This window comes from Meriones unguiculatus, chromosome 12 (assembly GCF_030254825.1).
Source record: "Meriones unguiculatus strain TT.TT164.6M chromosome 12, Bangor_MerUng_6.1, whole genome shotgun sequence".
Lineage (NCBI taxonomy): Eukaryota > Metazoa > Chordata > Mammalia > Rodentia > Muridae > Meriones > Meriones unguiculatus.
This window is the reverse complement of record NC_083360.1, coordinates 20,934,414-20,946,860: the sequence shown is the minus strand read 5'-3', so window position 1 is coordinate 20,946,860 and position 12,447 is coordinate 20,934,414. Positions and strand designations below refer to the sequence as shown.

Sequence of the window (12,447 nt, the reverse complement as noted above, 5' to 3'; positions counted from 1 at the left end):
GGACAAGCCACACAGAAGTTGGACTTGATGAGCAGGAGAAAAAAAGACTATGCTGGGTGGTGGGGAGTTACATCCGGGAGGAGTTGGGCAAGTGGTGAATATGGTAAAAACTCATCATAAAAAAATTCTTTAAGGGACTACTAAAATTTTCTTAAAAGAGACTAACCCAAGGCCATTGGCCGGTAAGTAGCAGGGATGAGATCCTAGTATAAGTCAGCCTACTTTTAGACAATAGCCTTTATTCCACATGCTGTCTGCTTAACGATTATGTCTTTTAAATGGCAGGCTAGGGTCTGGAAATTAGATTGGCGGTAGAGCACTTGTCTGAATGCACGTTTGCTCTTCTTTAATTTCCTGGATTGACTAAATTCCTACTAGAAGAGGACTCAGGAGTGTGCTGAGATAGAGAATTAACCTGGAAGTGAGGGACACTTTTTTTTTAGTAGTAAATAGTTCAGTCAGTTTTTTTTTCTCATTTTCCTCCTTTAATTGAAAATAGATTCTTTTCTTATTCAATATATCCAGAGTATAGTATCCTCTCCCTCTTCTTCTCCCAGTTCCTTGCCACCTCCTTTCCCCTCCAGATCTACTCCCTTTCTGTCTCTGATTAGAAAAAAATTCGGGAGGGAGGGAGGGACTGGGAGGGAATGAGGGATTGGATCGGGACACGGCTGGGATACAGAGTTAATAAAACGTAACTGATAAAAAAAATAAAAAAATTAAAAAAAAGAAAAAATTCAGGCTTTTAGGAGATAACAACCAAACATGTGATAAAATAAAATATAATAAGATAACATGAAAAATATCACACTGAGGCTGGACAAGGCAACGCAACAGAAGGAAAAGATCTCCAAGAATGGGCAAAAGTGTCAGAGACCAACTTGTTCACACACTCAGTTCACACTAACCCGAAGGTTATAATATATATACAGAGGACCTGGTGCAGACCCATGCAGATACATACTTGCTGCCTGTCTCTGTGGGTTCATTTGAGCCTTGCTTAGTTGATTCAGAGGGCTTTGTTCTGAGGGGACACATTTTAATAAGTCATCTTCTTGGACATTCCTCATTTCATTTCCACCAAATGAAGATCAACATATGCCTATTCTAGATAGTTATTGCTGCTTTTAAATAAAATACCACTATCTTGCTAAGTTATAGAACCCATTCAGTAAGTGTTTGTTGAAGACTTACTGGATGTTTTGAAAACAAAGAGACACTGTATATTTTTGCTTGCTTGTTTTTTCAGAGAATGTTTTTCATGGGTGTTAGCACCTTCTATAGCAGGTCATGTTTTATATAGACTAAGCATATTCTTGTACTCCCATCTCAGCCTTTGGCACTAAGAGTTCCATGGTGAGGGTGATTGAAGAATAGTAATGAACTTTTTTTTTTTTTTTTTTTGGTTTTGGATTTTTTGTAACAGGTTTGTTCTGTGTAGCTTTAGCTGTCCTAGAACTCCCTCCATAGGCCAGGCAGAGACAGGATCCACCTGCTTCTGCATCCCAAGTCCTGGGATTAAAGGTGTGCACTGCCACTGCACAGCTAACAGACTTCTTTTTTAAGTTTGCAGAAGATGCGTGTGGTGTGGTCCAAGTGATGCTCAATGGATCCCTCAGTGAACCGTTTCACAAAAACAGGTACTTGGCTCCTTTCTTTGTATCTCATGTGCAACAGTTGGTTATGCTCTCCTGTAAGACATGGCATTCCTTGAAAGAATGTGCTTTCCATGTTTCAGATTGGTCCTGAAGAGCTGAACTTTAAAAAGTGTAATGCTTATGTAGTCTCTGAGGATATTTTTCTTTCTGAGTCAAGGTTTGCTCTGGTTTCTCCTTTTTTAAAAATCCTCCAGTGTTCCTAAAGGTCATTTTAGGTTTCCAGTTATCATGCTTGTCTTTTGGGGGCTTCACATAATATTCTCAGCTTTGTTTCCCCCTTGAATTCGACCCTCCCATTTCACCCATACTGTCTGTTCTTCCTTCCCACTTCTCCCTATTTGCATCCTCATGGTTCGGGAATAATGACTCACTTTTCTCTCCCTTGTGGAGAATGGGAACCCCACGTCAGCAGTAGAAGTCTTACTGGGACATCAGAAACCGTGCTGGGCTCCAATGTTCATTCTCTCCTGGTAGCATCACCAGGAAAGCGCTGTACTGGTTTAACCGTGAGGACACCACAAGTCCTTTCACATGCCTTGTGTAACCTTGGGCAGGCATCTGGCCTCTTTGAGACCTTGAATACTTAAGTGATACATTGATGATACTCTAGAGATAAACTGAGGTAAGATGTGAACAGTGCTGAGCTCCATGCCTAATGAAAACTCCCCAGTGCATATCAACAGTTATTTCCTCATTTAATCCTCAGGGCTGAACTGGCTCACAACTCAAGCATTCCTTCTCGGGCCCCCTTCTCGTCTTAGTTTGTGTCGTGGCCACGGTCTTTGTTCTCTAATCTTTCCTGATAAAAGTGCTTCTGAAAATAGGAACACATATTAATTTTCTCTGGGCACTGTAGTATCCTCAATTAATCATTCCTCTCTTTTGTATCAATAGTTAATTTTACAAAGCAACACTATTCCTTTCATCTTTTTCTATGGGCATTGAGTGGAAGGGCTGGTGCCACAGCCCTTGCCACAGGAGGCGTAGCTGTGGGTGAGTGGAGCTCGTGTGGTTCTAATCAACTCTCTAGTAGTGCTACACTTTGAATAGCTGATATATATTATATACATATTAATATATGCTATATAATATATAGATAAAATATATGAATTTATATAACTAATAAGTTATATATGTTATATTATATATATCAGCATCAAAATATAGTTAAAAGTCTTATCTTGAAAATCTGGTAACCAGGAGTCACGTTGAATGAGGAAAGGTGGGAGGCAAGGTAGGTTCTACTCAATGATGTCCACCTGGCTGGACTGTGACAAGAGGAATGGATGCCCTGCCTTCTGCTTTGGGGTCAGTGATGTTGTTTATCTCTTCTGTTTTAGCACCTTTGGAAGTGTGGAAGTCTTTAATTTGGACCCGGATAAGGTTCATAAGCTAGAGGCCTGGGTGATGCATGACATCGAAACAGCTTTCAGGTACAGAGATACTTTAGAGCAGAGCCACAATCTACAAGTCAGCCTGAGAAGGAGTCCAAGGTCACAAGAATGCACTGGGAACAGGCTGGCTCAGCAGACGAACAGGCTTTGCTCTGCGCTTAGCCCTCCTTACAGTCTCCACAAAGAACAGCGACTGCCCCACACCTCAGCTCTTGCTGACCCGAGAAGCCTGCGAGGTGGATTTCTGCTTCCCCACTATTCAGTGTTGTTCCCTGGAGCAGTTGTGCAGAGGAAATAAGAGAATGTTTGAAAGATCTTATTATTTGAATATTGTGTTTCTTCCCTAGTAACTCATGCTCGAGCTCCTCCATTAATGAGCTGAAGTTGATTGTGCAAAAAAGGAATATTACCTTTGCCTGCCAGGATAACTACAGGTAAATGGTTTCTTGTGAACAAAACAGCTGTGTGAGCTGAGGAGGCTTTGGGAATCCCTCTTAGGGCTTAATGGTGCTCCCATGGTGTGATATATCATGGTCTCTGCCCTGACATCAACCCTAACTTGTTTCCCTAGCCAATGGCTTAAATCAGGCTGCCCATCCCTCCATCCTCTTCTCCTCCTTCTCTACCAGCCCTAAGCAGTGACTGGCCCAGAAACTGAATGGCTCTGAGAGGAGCCATTCACTCTTGCTTCATGCTTTACTGCTGAGTTTTAGGGGACTAGAAATGTGTTTTGACAAGACCTTTCGCCCAAGTATTAAAGTCCTGTGACTGGCTATAAATTTGCATGTGAAATCTCCTTAGTTAGATTCAAATGTAAATTTGGTAAATTTCCACTTGGCAGTCTACCAAGATTTATCTTTCCTAAATTAAAACCCAAACTAATGTAAATTCATAAAAATTTTTACCATTAACCTATATATATTGTCTTTAAAGTCTCCTTTAACTTCAAAAGTGGGGCTCCCCTCATTGTTTTTAACTGGTTGGGACAATGATACAGTCAGGGACCTCTACAAATAAGCACTTTTGGAGCTTTTCCTCTGAGGACTAGATTCCACCAAGACTAAAGCAGAGAGAAAAGGCTTCCTGAAGTATGTACAAGCTGAAGAGACGGAATATTTTTCAGTCTCTTCACATCACCTACCATATCTCAAAAGCAGGATGACAGATTTAAAAGATGGATGGCTTATTTCCCAGATGACCCAAATTTCCCATCAATCAGCTGTCTGTTCTGTGGAAACTGCCAGGAAAAAAAATCGGTCACGATGCTGCAGTTAAATGCAGAAGAAGAAGGAGGAGGAGGAGGAGGAGGAGGAGGAGGAGGAGGAGAAGAAGAAAAAGAAGAAGAAGAAAAGAGAAGAGAAAAGAAGAGAAGAAAGAAAGAAAGAAAGGAAGGAAGGAAGGAAGGAAGGAAGGAAGGAAGGAAGGAAGGAAAAAAGGAAGGAAGAAAGAAAGAAAGAAAGAAAGAGAAGAGAAGATCAACTATAAAAGAAACCCTGTAGACAGCTGGCGAGGTTAAGTCATTCAATGATGGTTTTCATGGAAATGAAGTACTGGCAGATCAGGAACAGGTTGAGGAACATAGACCCTGTGGTTTTGTTAGCTCACATTTATGAAAATGATAGTCTTTTAAATTAAATTTAACAGTTAGAGCATTACCTAAAGCTTGCTTCCTGTAGAGGAAGCACGGTCCTCTGACAGTGGTGTCCACACCTCCTGAGGAAGGTCTCCGAGTTCTGTGCTGTCTTGTGCTTTCACCCAAAATTCATCAGGAAGCTTCTGACCTGAGAAAAGCAGCATCCTCAGGAAGAAACTGAGTGTGGGTCTGGTCGCAGTGGCCTTATCTGCAGTTTCATGACCGTCAGCTGTTACATTTGTCACACATTTGAGCCAGGTGTTCATTTTTACCTCCATGGGTTACCATCACATACCCTCCTTGGTATTGGTTGCTAGGGACTTAACATTGAACTGCAAGTAAATTGGGGCACACTTTCAAGTCATTTACTCCTGGATTATCCCTTTCTGTTGCTGAGCACACAGACGTGTGTGCATGCTCAGTGGTCCATTTTCCTTTGGTCTTCATTCATCAATGATTTCCTTTGGTCTTCATTCATCAATGATTTGGAGTATAGGTGCATCATTTGGTCTCTTTCCTCTTAAAATTTTTGTTACATTTATATTCATTTACTTACCGTATTTGTATGGGTGTATACATATGTACACATACCATACCCTTTATATGGACATCAGACAACTTGTAAGAGTCAGTGCTTTGTTCCACCACATAAACTCTGGGGGTCAAACTCTCAGGTCACTGGGCATGGCAGGGAACCGCTTATCCCTGAGACCCATCTTGCCAGTCCTCCTTCTGTCCCTGATTTTCTTCCTTTCTTGCTCCTCTACCACAGGCCTGTCAGATTTGTTCAGTGTGTGAAGAATCCTGAGCATTCATCGTGTCATCAAATATATCCCTGGTTCCAATCTTAGAGCTCCTGTGCATGCATCAAGATGAAGGACTTAGAAGAAACACTGGTAGAAAGCTGACTCCAATACAATGTCAACACCAGTGATGGAAGACCTTCCCAACAAATTATGATGAAATTATGCCTTCAGCTTAGCTCTTACTATATACTACTAACATTCAAGAAAAGTTACTCCATAATGCAGAGTTAAACTTTCATATTGCTCCTTCATTTTCATTTCTTTTTATTTTTTTAAATATACTTCTTTTTTTTCTTTATTAATTACACTTTATTCACTTTGTGTCCCCCCTGTGGTTCTCTCCCTCCTCCCGTCCCAATCCCTCCCTTCCTCCACCCTGTGCTTGCTCTTTCATTTTAACTTTCTCATGTGGTACTTTCATATTGCTTAAATATTAATAACATCCTCTTTTTCTCTTTTAATCAGGCTGAGACTCAATCCAGAGAACTTTCACATCTGGTAAATAAGCATATATACCAGGAGCTCAACCCTCAGCCGAGCTGATAGCATCATTTTTATTGAAAAATGGGCAATCACATATCCCCTGTTAGAATGGACAAAGAAAATGAAACATCAAGCTTATCAAAATGAATGACCTCACTTTTTTATGTTTTTGCATTCTTCCTATAAATATTCAAATGATAAACCTGAGGTCATGGGTCATTATAGGGAAGGTGCTCTGTGGGGACAACCCACATTCCGGTTGCTCTAATCTTTAACCCTTGCAACATCTGTCCAATAAGTTTGGCATGAACTTGGTGAGGAGCTTTAAATGGAGCCGAGAGAGGTTGTTGATTTTCCTAACATCACAGTCTTAGGATTGTGGTTACAGCTGGAGTTAACTCATTTCTATCAAAGGCCACAACATATGATTTTTTTTTTTCTTTTCTAGGCCTTTACTGCCAGATTGATAGTAACCTATGTTATTGTCCAGCAAATGCTATTGTGTTAAATTGAATGCAATAGAATCTGAAATGGGATTTTTATGGATGGTTGCAAAGCTCCCTCTTTGTCTTTCTCCTCATTCTTGGTACCTCTTATAGGTAGTTAAAAGTTAAAATATATTTTTTTACTGACATTGGCAATTTATATTTTCTATCCTTTTTTTCATAGATCAGTCTTACTTGGAATTACCAATTTTGTTGTTTTGTTTTTCTTTTCAAAGCTCCAATCTTTAGCTTTTCTCATTTATTTTATTTAATTAAATTGTTGTCTTTATTTTCAGAAATATAGAAATTTCTTCTGACTTCCTTGAATAGCTTCATTCAGCTTTTTGAGACAAATGTTTAGATCTTTGCTGTTTTAGCCTGTCTTCTTTTCTTACACGTGTATTTTAGTGTTGTAAGTTTCCTCGGAGCCCTGCTTTCACTGTAGCGCTGAATTTCTGAGTATTTCCACTGGTTACCATTCCCTTTAGTATAGTTCCCAATTTCATTGTTATTTAGAAATGTTTTTGTTGTTGTTTTGTTGTTGTTGTTTTTTTTTTTTTACTGTTCAACATCTGGAGAATTTTTTAGTTTTTTTTAAAATGTTTAATGGATACTAATAAAGTAAATTGATATAACTTCAAATAATTTGCTTGATTTATTGAAAATAGCATAGATATTGGAGCAGTTAATTCTGTGTTTATATTTTGACACTATTCTGTGACTTTGAACAATATATCTGTTTTCTAAACTTTTTAAAAGCCACTGAAAGATATTAGCTTGCTCCCTTCCATGATGATGTTGGGAACCAGGAGATGGTTCAGCCCATTAAATGCTACTTTGTAAGAATGAGGCCTTGGGGCTGAAGAGATGGCTCAGTGTTTAAGAGTCTACTCATCCAAAGGACCCAGGTTTAATTCCCAGCACCCACACAGCAGCTCACAGCAGTCTGGAATGCCAATTCTAAAGGATCTGACACCTTCACACTAATTCACATAAAATAAAATTAAATGACTTAGAAAAAAAAAGAATGAGGTCTTGACTTCAATCCCCCCAAACAACATGTTAAAAAATTATCAGCACTTGGGAATCAGAAGCAGGTGACTCTCTGTGAGTTTGAAGCCAGCCTGGTCTACTTCGCAAGTTCCAGGACAGACAGGGTCACATAAAAAGATGGCTGTCTCAACACCCCACCACCTACCACCACCAATAAAACACTAAAAACGGAGGTGCACTGTTGGAATCTCAACAATGAAGAACAGGTTTCCAGCTCCCTTCCACACCCCCAGCCTAAATGATAAACCCAGGATCCAGGGATGCTCTCTTGAAAGTCAAGGTGGAAGGCAACTAAGGAATGACAGCTCAATTTGTTCTGCAGCTTTCTCAGTCGCTGGATTATACCAATAAAGATCAGGAACCAGATGCTAGGGTGAAAGCCTGAGTGCTGGGGTTACAAGCATGTGCAACCCCGCTTTTCTTCCTTTTTGAGATCTGCACCACCCTTCTGGGGTTTCTATCATAGTTCAACTCCCATTAAAGAGAACTAGAAGGGCCTGTGAGCTCTGGTGGCTTGGGAGTTGAGAACGCCTGCGCAAACGCACTAGGACGATGGGAGCTAGTGAACTTCCGGGTAAGAATTTGCCAGGACCTCTACATTCTTTAAGAAACAGCACCGTTTACCAAAATGTTGCGTGTGGTAAGCTGGAACATCAACGGCATCCGGAGGCCCCTGAAAAGTCTCGAATACCAGGTGCCCGGCAACTGTGCCATGGCCTTGCAACACGTTTTGAAAGAGCTGGACGCTGATATTGTCTGTCTCCAGGAGACCAAAGTGACCAGAGCTGTGCTGACAGAGCCCCTGGCTATTGTTGAGGGCTATAACTCCTATTTCAGCTTCAGCCGCAGCCGGAGCGGCTATTCTGGTGTAGCCACTTTCTGTAAGGACAGTGCCACCCCAGTAGCTGCTGAAGAAGGCTTGACGGGTCAGTTTGCCACCCTGAACAGAGATGTCGGTTGCTATGGAAACATGAGCGAGTTCACCCAAGAGCAGCTCCGGGCTCTGGATAGTGAGGGTCGGGCTCTCCTTACACAGCACAAGATCTGCACGTGGGAAGGGAAAGAGACGCCGTTGACCCTCATCAATGTGTACTGCCCGCATGCAGATCCTGGGAAGCCTGAGCGGCTGGCCTTTAAGACGCATTTCTATCGCCTGCTGCAGATCCGGGCAGAAGCACTCCTGGCAGCAGGCAGTCATGTGATAATCCTGGGGGACCTGAATACAGCCCACCGTCCCATTGACCACTGTGATGCTGGTAGTCTGGAGTGCTTTGAAGAAGACCTGGGACGCAAGTGGATGGATGGACTGCTCAGTAACCTGGAGTACCAGGCTGGATCCCGTGTCGGGCCTTTCATGGATAGCTATCGCTATTTCTATCCAAAACAGGAGAAGGCCTTCACCTGCTGGTCAGTGATCAGTGGTGCCCGCAGTCTCAACTATGGTGCCCGAATTGACTACATACTAGGAGATAGGGCTCTCATTATAGACAGTCTCCAAGCTGCCTACCTGCTCCCTGAGGTGATGGGCTCTGACCACTGCCCTGTGGGAGCTGCCTTGAATGTGTCCTGTGTGCCAGCCAAACAATGCCCAGCTCTGTGTACTCGTTTTCTCCCTGAATTTGCAGGGACCCAGCTCAAGATTCTTGGCTTCCTAGCCCGTCGTGAACAAGAACCCATGAGGGAGCAGTCACTCCTGCAGCTCAGCAGGCCAGTCCAGGCATGTAAACAACGAAAAGCCCAAGCCTACCGGCACACATCCAGGCCTCAAAAGAGTGGGTCCAGAAGACACCAGAGAAACCTGATGAGTTACTTTCAGCCTTCTCCTGGCCTTTCTCAAACCTCTCCTGATGCAGAACTACCCAGACTGCCTTTGGTGGACACTCCTGTAAACCCAAAGTCTCTGAAAGAGGGTGTGATAGCCACAACGGTGGATGAGCAGGCCAAGGCTTCTGAAGTCAAAGATGAGAAGGAGATACAGACCTTGTTCTGGAAGTCTGTGCTGACGGGTCCTTCACCCATGCCCCTCTGCAGAGCCCACAGGGAGCCATGTGTGATGCGGACTGTGAAAAAACAAGGTCCCAACCGGGGCCGCCATTTCTACATGTGTTCCAGGCCACGAGGTCCTCCTGATGACCCCTCGTCAAGATGCAACTTCTTCCTCTGGAGCAGGCCCAGCTGATCCAACTGAGACAGTGAGATGTGGCCTGGTCATTCCTGCATAGGATCTCATGTCAGCTCTCTACCTCTTTACTGGCCTTCTCCCCTTAGGCTTTCTTCCTTCTGCTGTTTTCTCTTCTCCTTTCCCTGCCGCAGCTTCCCCTAAGGCATTCCTCTTCTCATATATCCTTTGCTTCCTCTTCCTCCATAAGAACCAGCTGCCCAGGAATCAGCTCCTGATTCGATTAATGGACAATGTATTTGCTCATAAGCAAACTTCGTTTCTTTGTTTCAGAGTTAAACAAAAAATCTTTGGTTTGAAAACTGTGCAATAACACATCTGTTCTCTATGGAGAAAATTCACCTGTTCTCCAAAGATGTGCTGCAGTGACATAACAAAACACATAGTTCTTGCTAGGTGACACAATGTGAGAGAGCGCCTAAAAACTTATGCAAAGAGCAGACCTACACAGAGAGAAAACTATCACATGGCACTCCACACAGTGTAGCCATCAGTTGCTCTCACTGCAACAACAGAATACAACTTTGACTAAATTTTACAAATGCTATTTAGATTTTATGGGTTCCCCAAAAGGGCATGAAACAGAGTTCAAAGGCACTCAGGCAAAAGCGTCATCTCCAGTCGCTCCACTGAAAAGGGAAAAGAATCTTTGCTTGCCTTCTAGACACTGATCTATCCTTCAGTGCTAGAACGGTCATGGCTATTTCTGGGAATAGAATTTACAGAAGTGGATGGAAGGTATGGATGGGTTCTGATGTTTGCTTTCTATATCAGGCTCAAATTCATTCCATAAATCTGTCTGATGTGAGGACCTCATATAAATAACTGTTTAGCGTAGGCTCTGATTTCCTCTTTTTTCAAATGAGAGTCACAGTAATACCGTTTGTCACTGTCAGCTTTAACTGTCAACTTGACACAACCTGTGGTCATATGAGAGAAAGGAGAGCCTTAGCTGAGCTCCCTATACTAGATTGGCCTGTGGGTATATCTTCGGGGATTGTTTTGATCAATGATTGATGTGGGAGGGCCTACCCCACTATGGGCAGCACCATTCCCTAGGCTGCATAAAAAGCTAACAGCACGAGCTAGCAAGCAGTGTCCTCTGTGGCTCACACCACACTTCTTTGCCCAGGAAGTGAGTTCCTTGGTTGAAGGTAATGCTGTATGGAATAGCAAGCAGGGCTTCCTTCCAGTTCCTGCCTTGAGCCTTGACTTCCCTCAGCGATGGACTGTAACCTCGAGTTGCAAGATTAAACAAACCTTTCTTTCCCCTACTTTTTTTTATTTTATCACAGAAATGGAACTAAAACCAGGACACCTACCTGTTGCATCATTTTGAGTGTCCTGTAGAAAGAAAGAAAAAAATTCTTATAAAACTGCTCAGTGCCTGTGAAGCTATTAATGCCAGTTTTTAGAAGGGTGTTGGTGTTGTATTTGTTCTGGAGAAAATCCCTTGACAAGCAAGCTTGGATTAGAAGCTGAGACCTTGACACCCTGGGACCCTGAGGTCTGGGGCAGCAGTGGAAAGAGTGTCTGGCTCTCTTGCCTATCAGAAGGATTGACTACAATGTTTCACTAGCTTTGAATCACCCTAAGAGCTTCATACCTTCCCACTGGAGGCAGAAATAGCTAGCGATCATCTGCAGGCATTCTTTTCACAGCTGGCTCCATCTCAAGTGAGATCACTTCCAAATCCCTTGACAGAGACAAAGATGGAACCCTCGGGCCCCATGTCTAAGAATTTAAGATCTGTTATTTTCTTTCCTTAAGACAATGAAGAGTTCACAGCATGCCTTGATATTGCCAACCTAGTCCCCACTCTCCTGACCACAGTTGACTACTCTGACATCAAAGGTAAAATGAGAAATCTTCCTACCCTTTTCTTTCACATCAAGAAGGATGACTAAAACCAGTAATGACAACAAGCCTGTGGCCCTCCCTGTCTTTGCAGTAAACCCTCATGCCAAATTGTACGCTTCCTTGACTATCATCTCATTTCCTCGATGCTTACTCCAGCTATCATTCCTCCACACACAGTGCTCTCTGCCTGGTTTGGATTCCATTCCACCTATATCATGTGACCTTGGCCAATGTACTTAGCTTCCCTGGTCTTTGGCTTCGTTAAGCAGAATGTGACACACATTTCGGGCCATAAGAATTGGAAAACGACTGCTTTTAAAGTTATTTTAAATTTATTTAATCACTTTACAGCCTGACCCCAGCCCTCTTCCTCCTCTCCCCCCAATTCCACTCTCATGCGTCCACTCCCCCGTCTCCTTCTCAGAGAGGGGGAAGCCTCCAAAGGGTACCAAACCACCCTGGCACTTCAAGTCGCAGCAGGACTAAGCGCATCTTCTCCCACTGAGGCCAGGCAAGGGAGCCCAGCTAGGGGAAAGGGATCCAAAAAATAAAAAAATTGGCTGCTTTGATGTCATTTTCAAGAGCTTGATCTTTTCTTGTGGAAAATAAGAGTGAGAGTGAGAAGTGAGGCACTAGGGGGCAGCAGAGAACCGTGTGAAGAGCTGCGTCGGTTTTGAGTTTGAGGATTCCAGTGCTCCTACTTCCATTCACTAGAGAATTATACAATGCCTACCTTGAAGGGTTTCTGAAGAAGAGATAATAAACACAGAGTAAGAAATACAAAATTCCTAATCACTGGCTAATACGGAAAACCATGGATGCATCTCTCATGTTAAAAAGCCCCAAAGGCCAGTGATTTGGGATCCTCAGAAGCCCAGCTGCCTATTGTACCGCTT

General features: G+C 42.9%; 2 protein-coding genes across 2 annotated transcripts in view; both read left to right on the top strand.

The window, feature by feature from the left end:
* Window positions 1-7,094, top strand: part of Cd38 (CD38 molecule) — a 44,520-nt gene extending 37,426 nt beyond the window's left edge. Inside the window, exons 5-8 of the mRNA XM_021654440.2 lie at window positions 1,567-1,640; window positions 2,999-3,091; window positions 3,400-3,486; window positions 5,458-7,094. Of these exons, the coding sequence (XP_021510115.1) occupies window positions 1,567-1,640; window positions 2,999-3,091; window positions 3,400-3,486; window positions 5,458-5,536 (333 nt within the window). The 3' untranslated portion in view covers window positions 5,537-7,094. The remainder of the gene's footprint in view (window positions 1-1,566; window positions 1,641-2,998; window positions 3,092-3,399; window positions 3,487-5,457) is intronic.
* Window positions 7,095-8,140: 1,046 nt separating this feature from the next.
* LOC110559150 (DNA-(apurinic or apyrimidinic site) endonuclease 2-like) lies at window positions 8,141-9,691 on the top strand. Its single transcript, XM_060365228.1, has one exon. It carries the CDS (start codon window positions 8,141-8,143, stop codon window positions 9,689-9,691), a length of 1,551 nt encoding a protein of 516 aa, XP_060221211.1.
* Window positions 9,692-12,447: the final 2,756 nt, after the last annotated feature.

Excerpts from the sequence above, each read along its gene's own strand:
- LOC110559150 (XM_060365228.1), top strand. The coding sequence starts at position 8,141 with ATGTTGCGTGTGGTAAGCTGGAACATCAACGGCATCCGGAGGCCCCTG.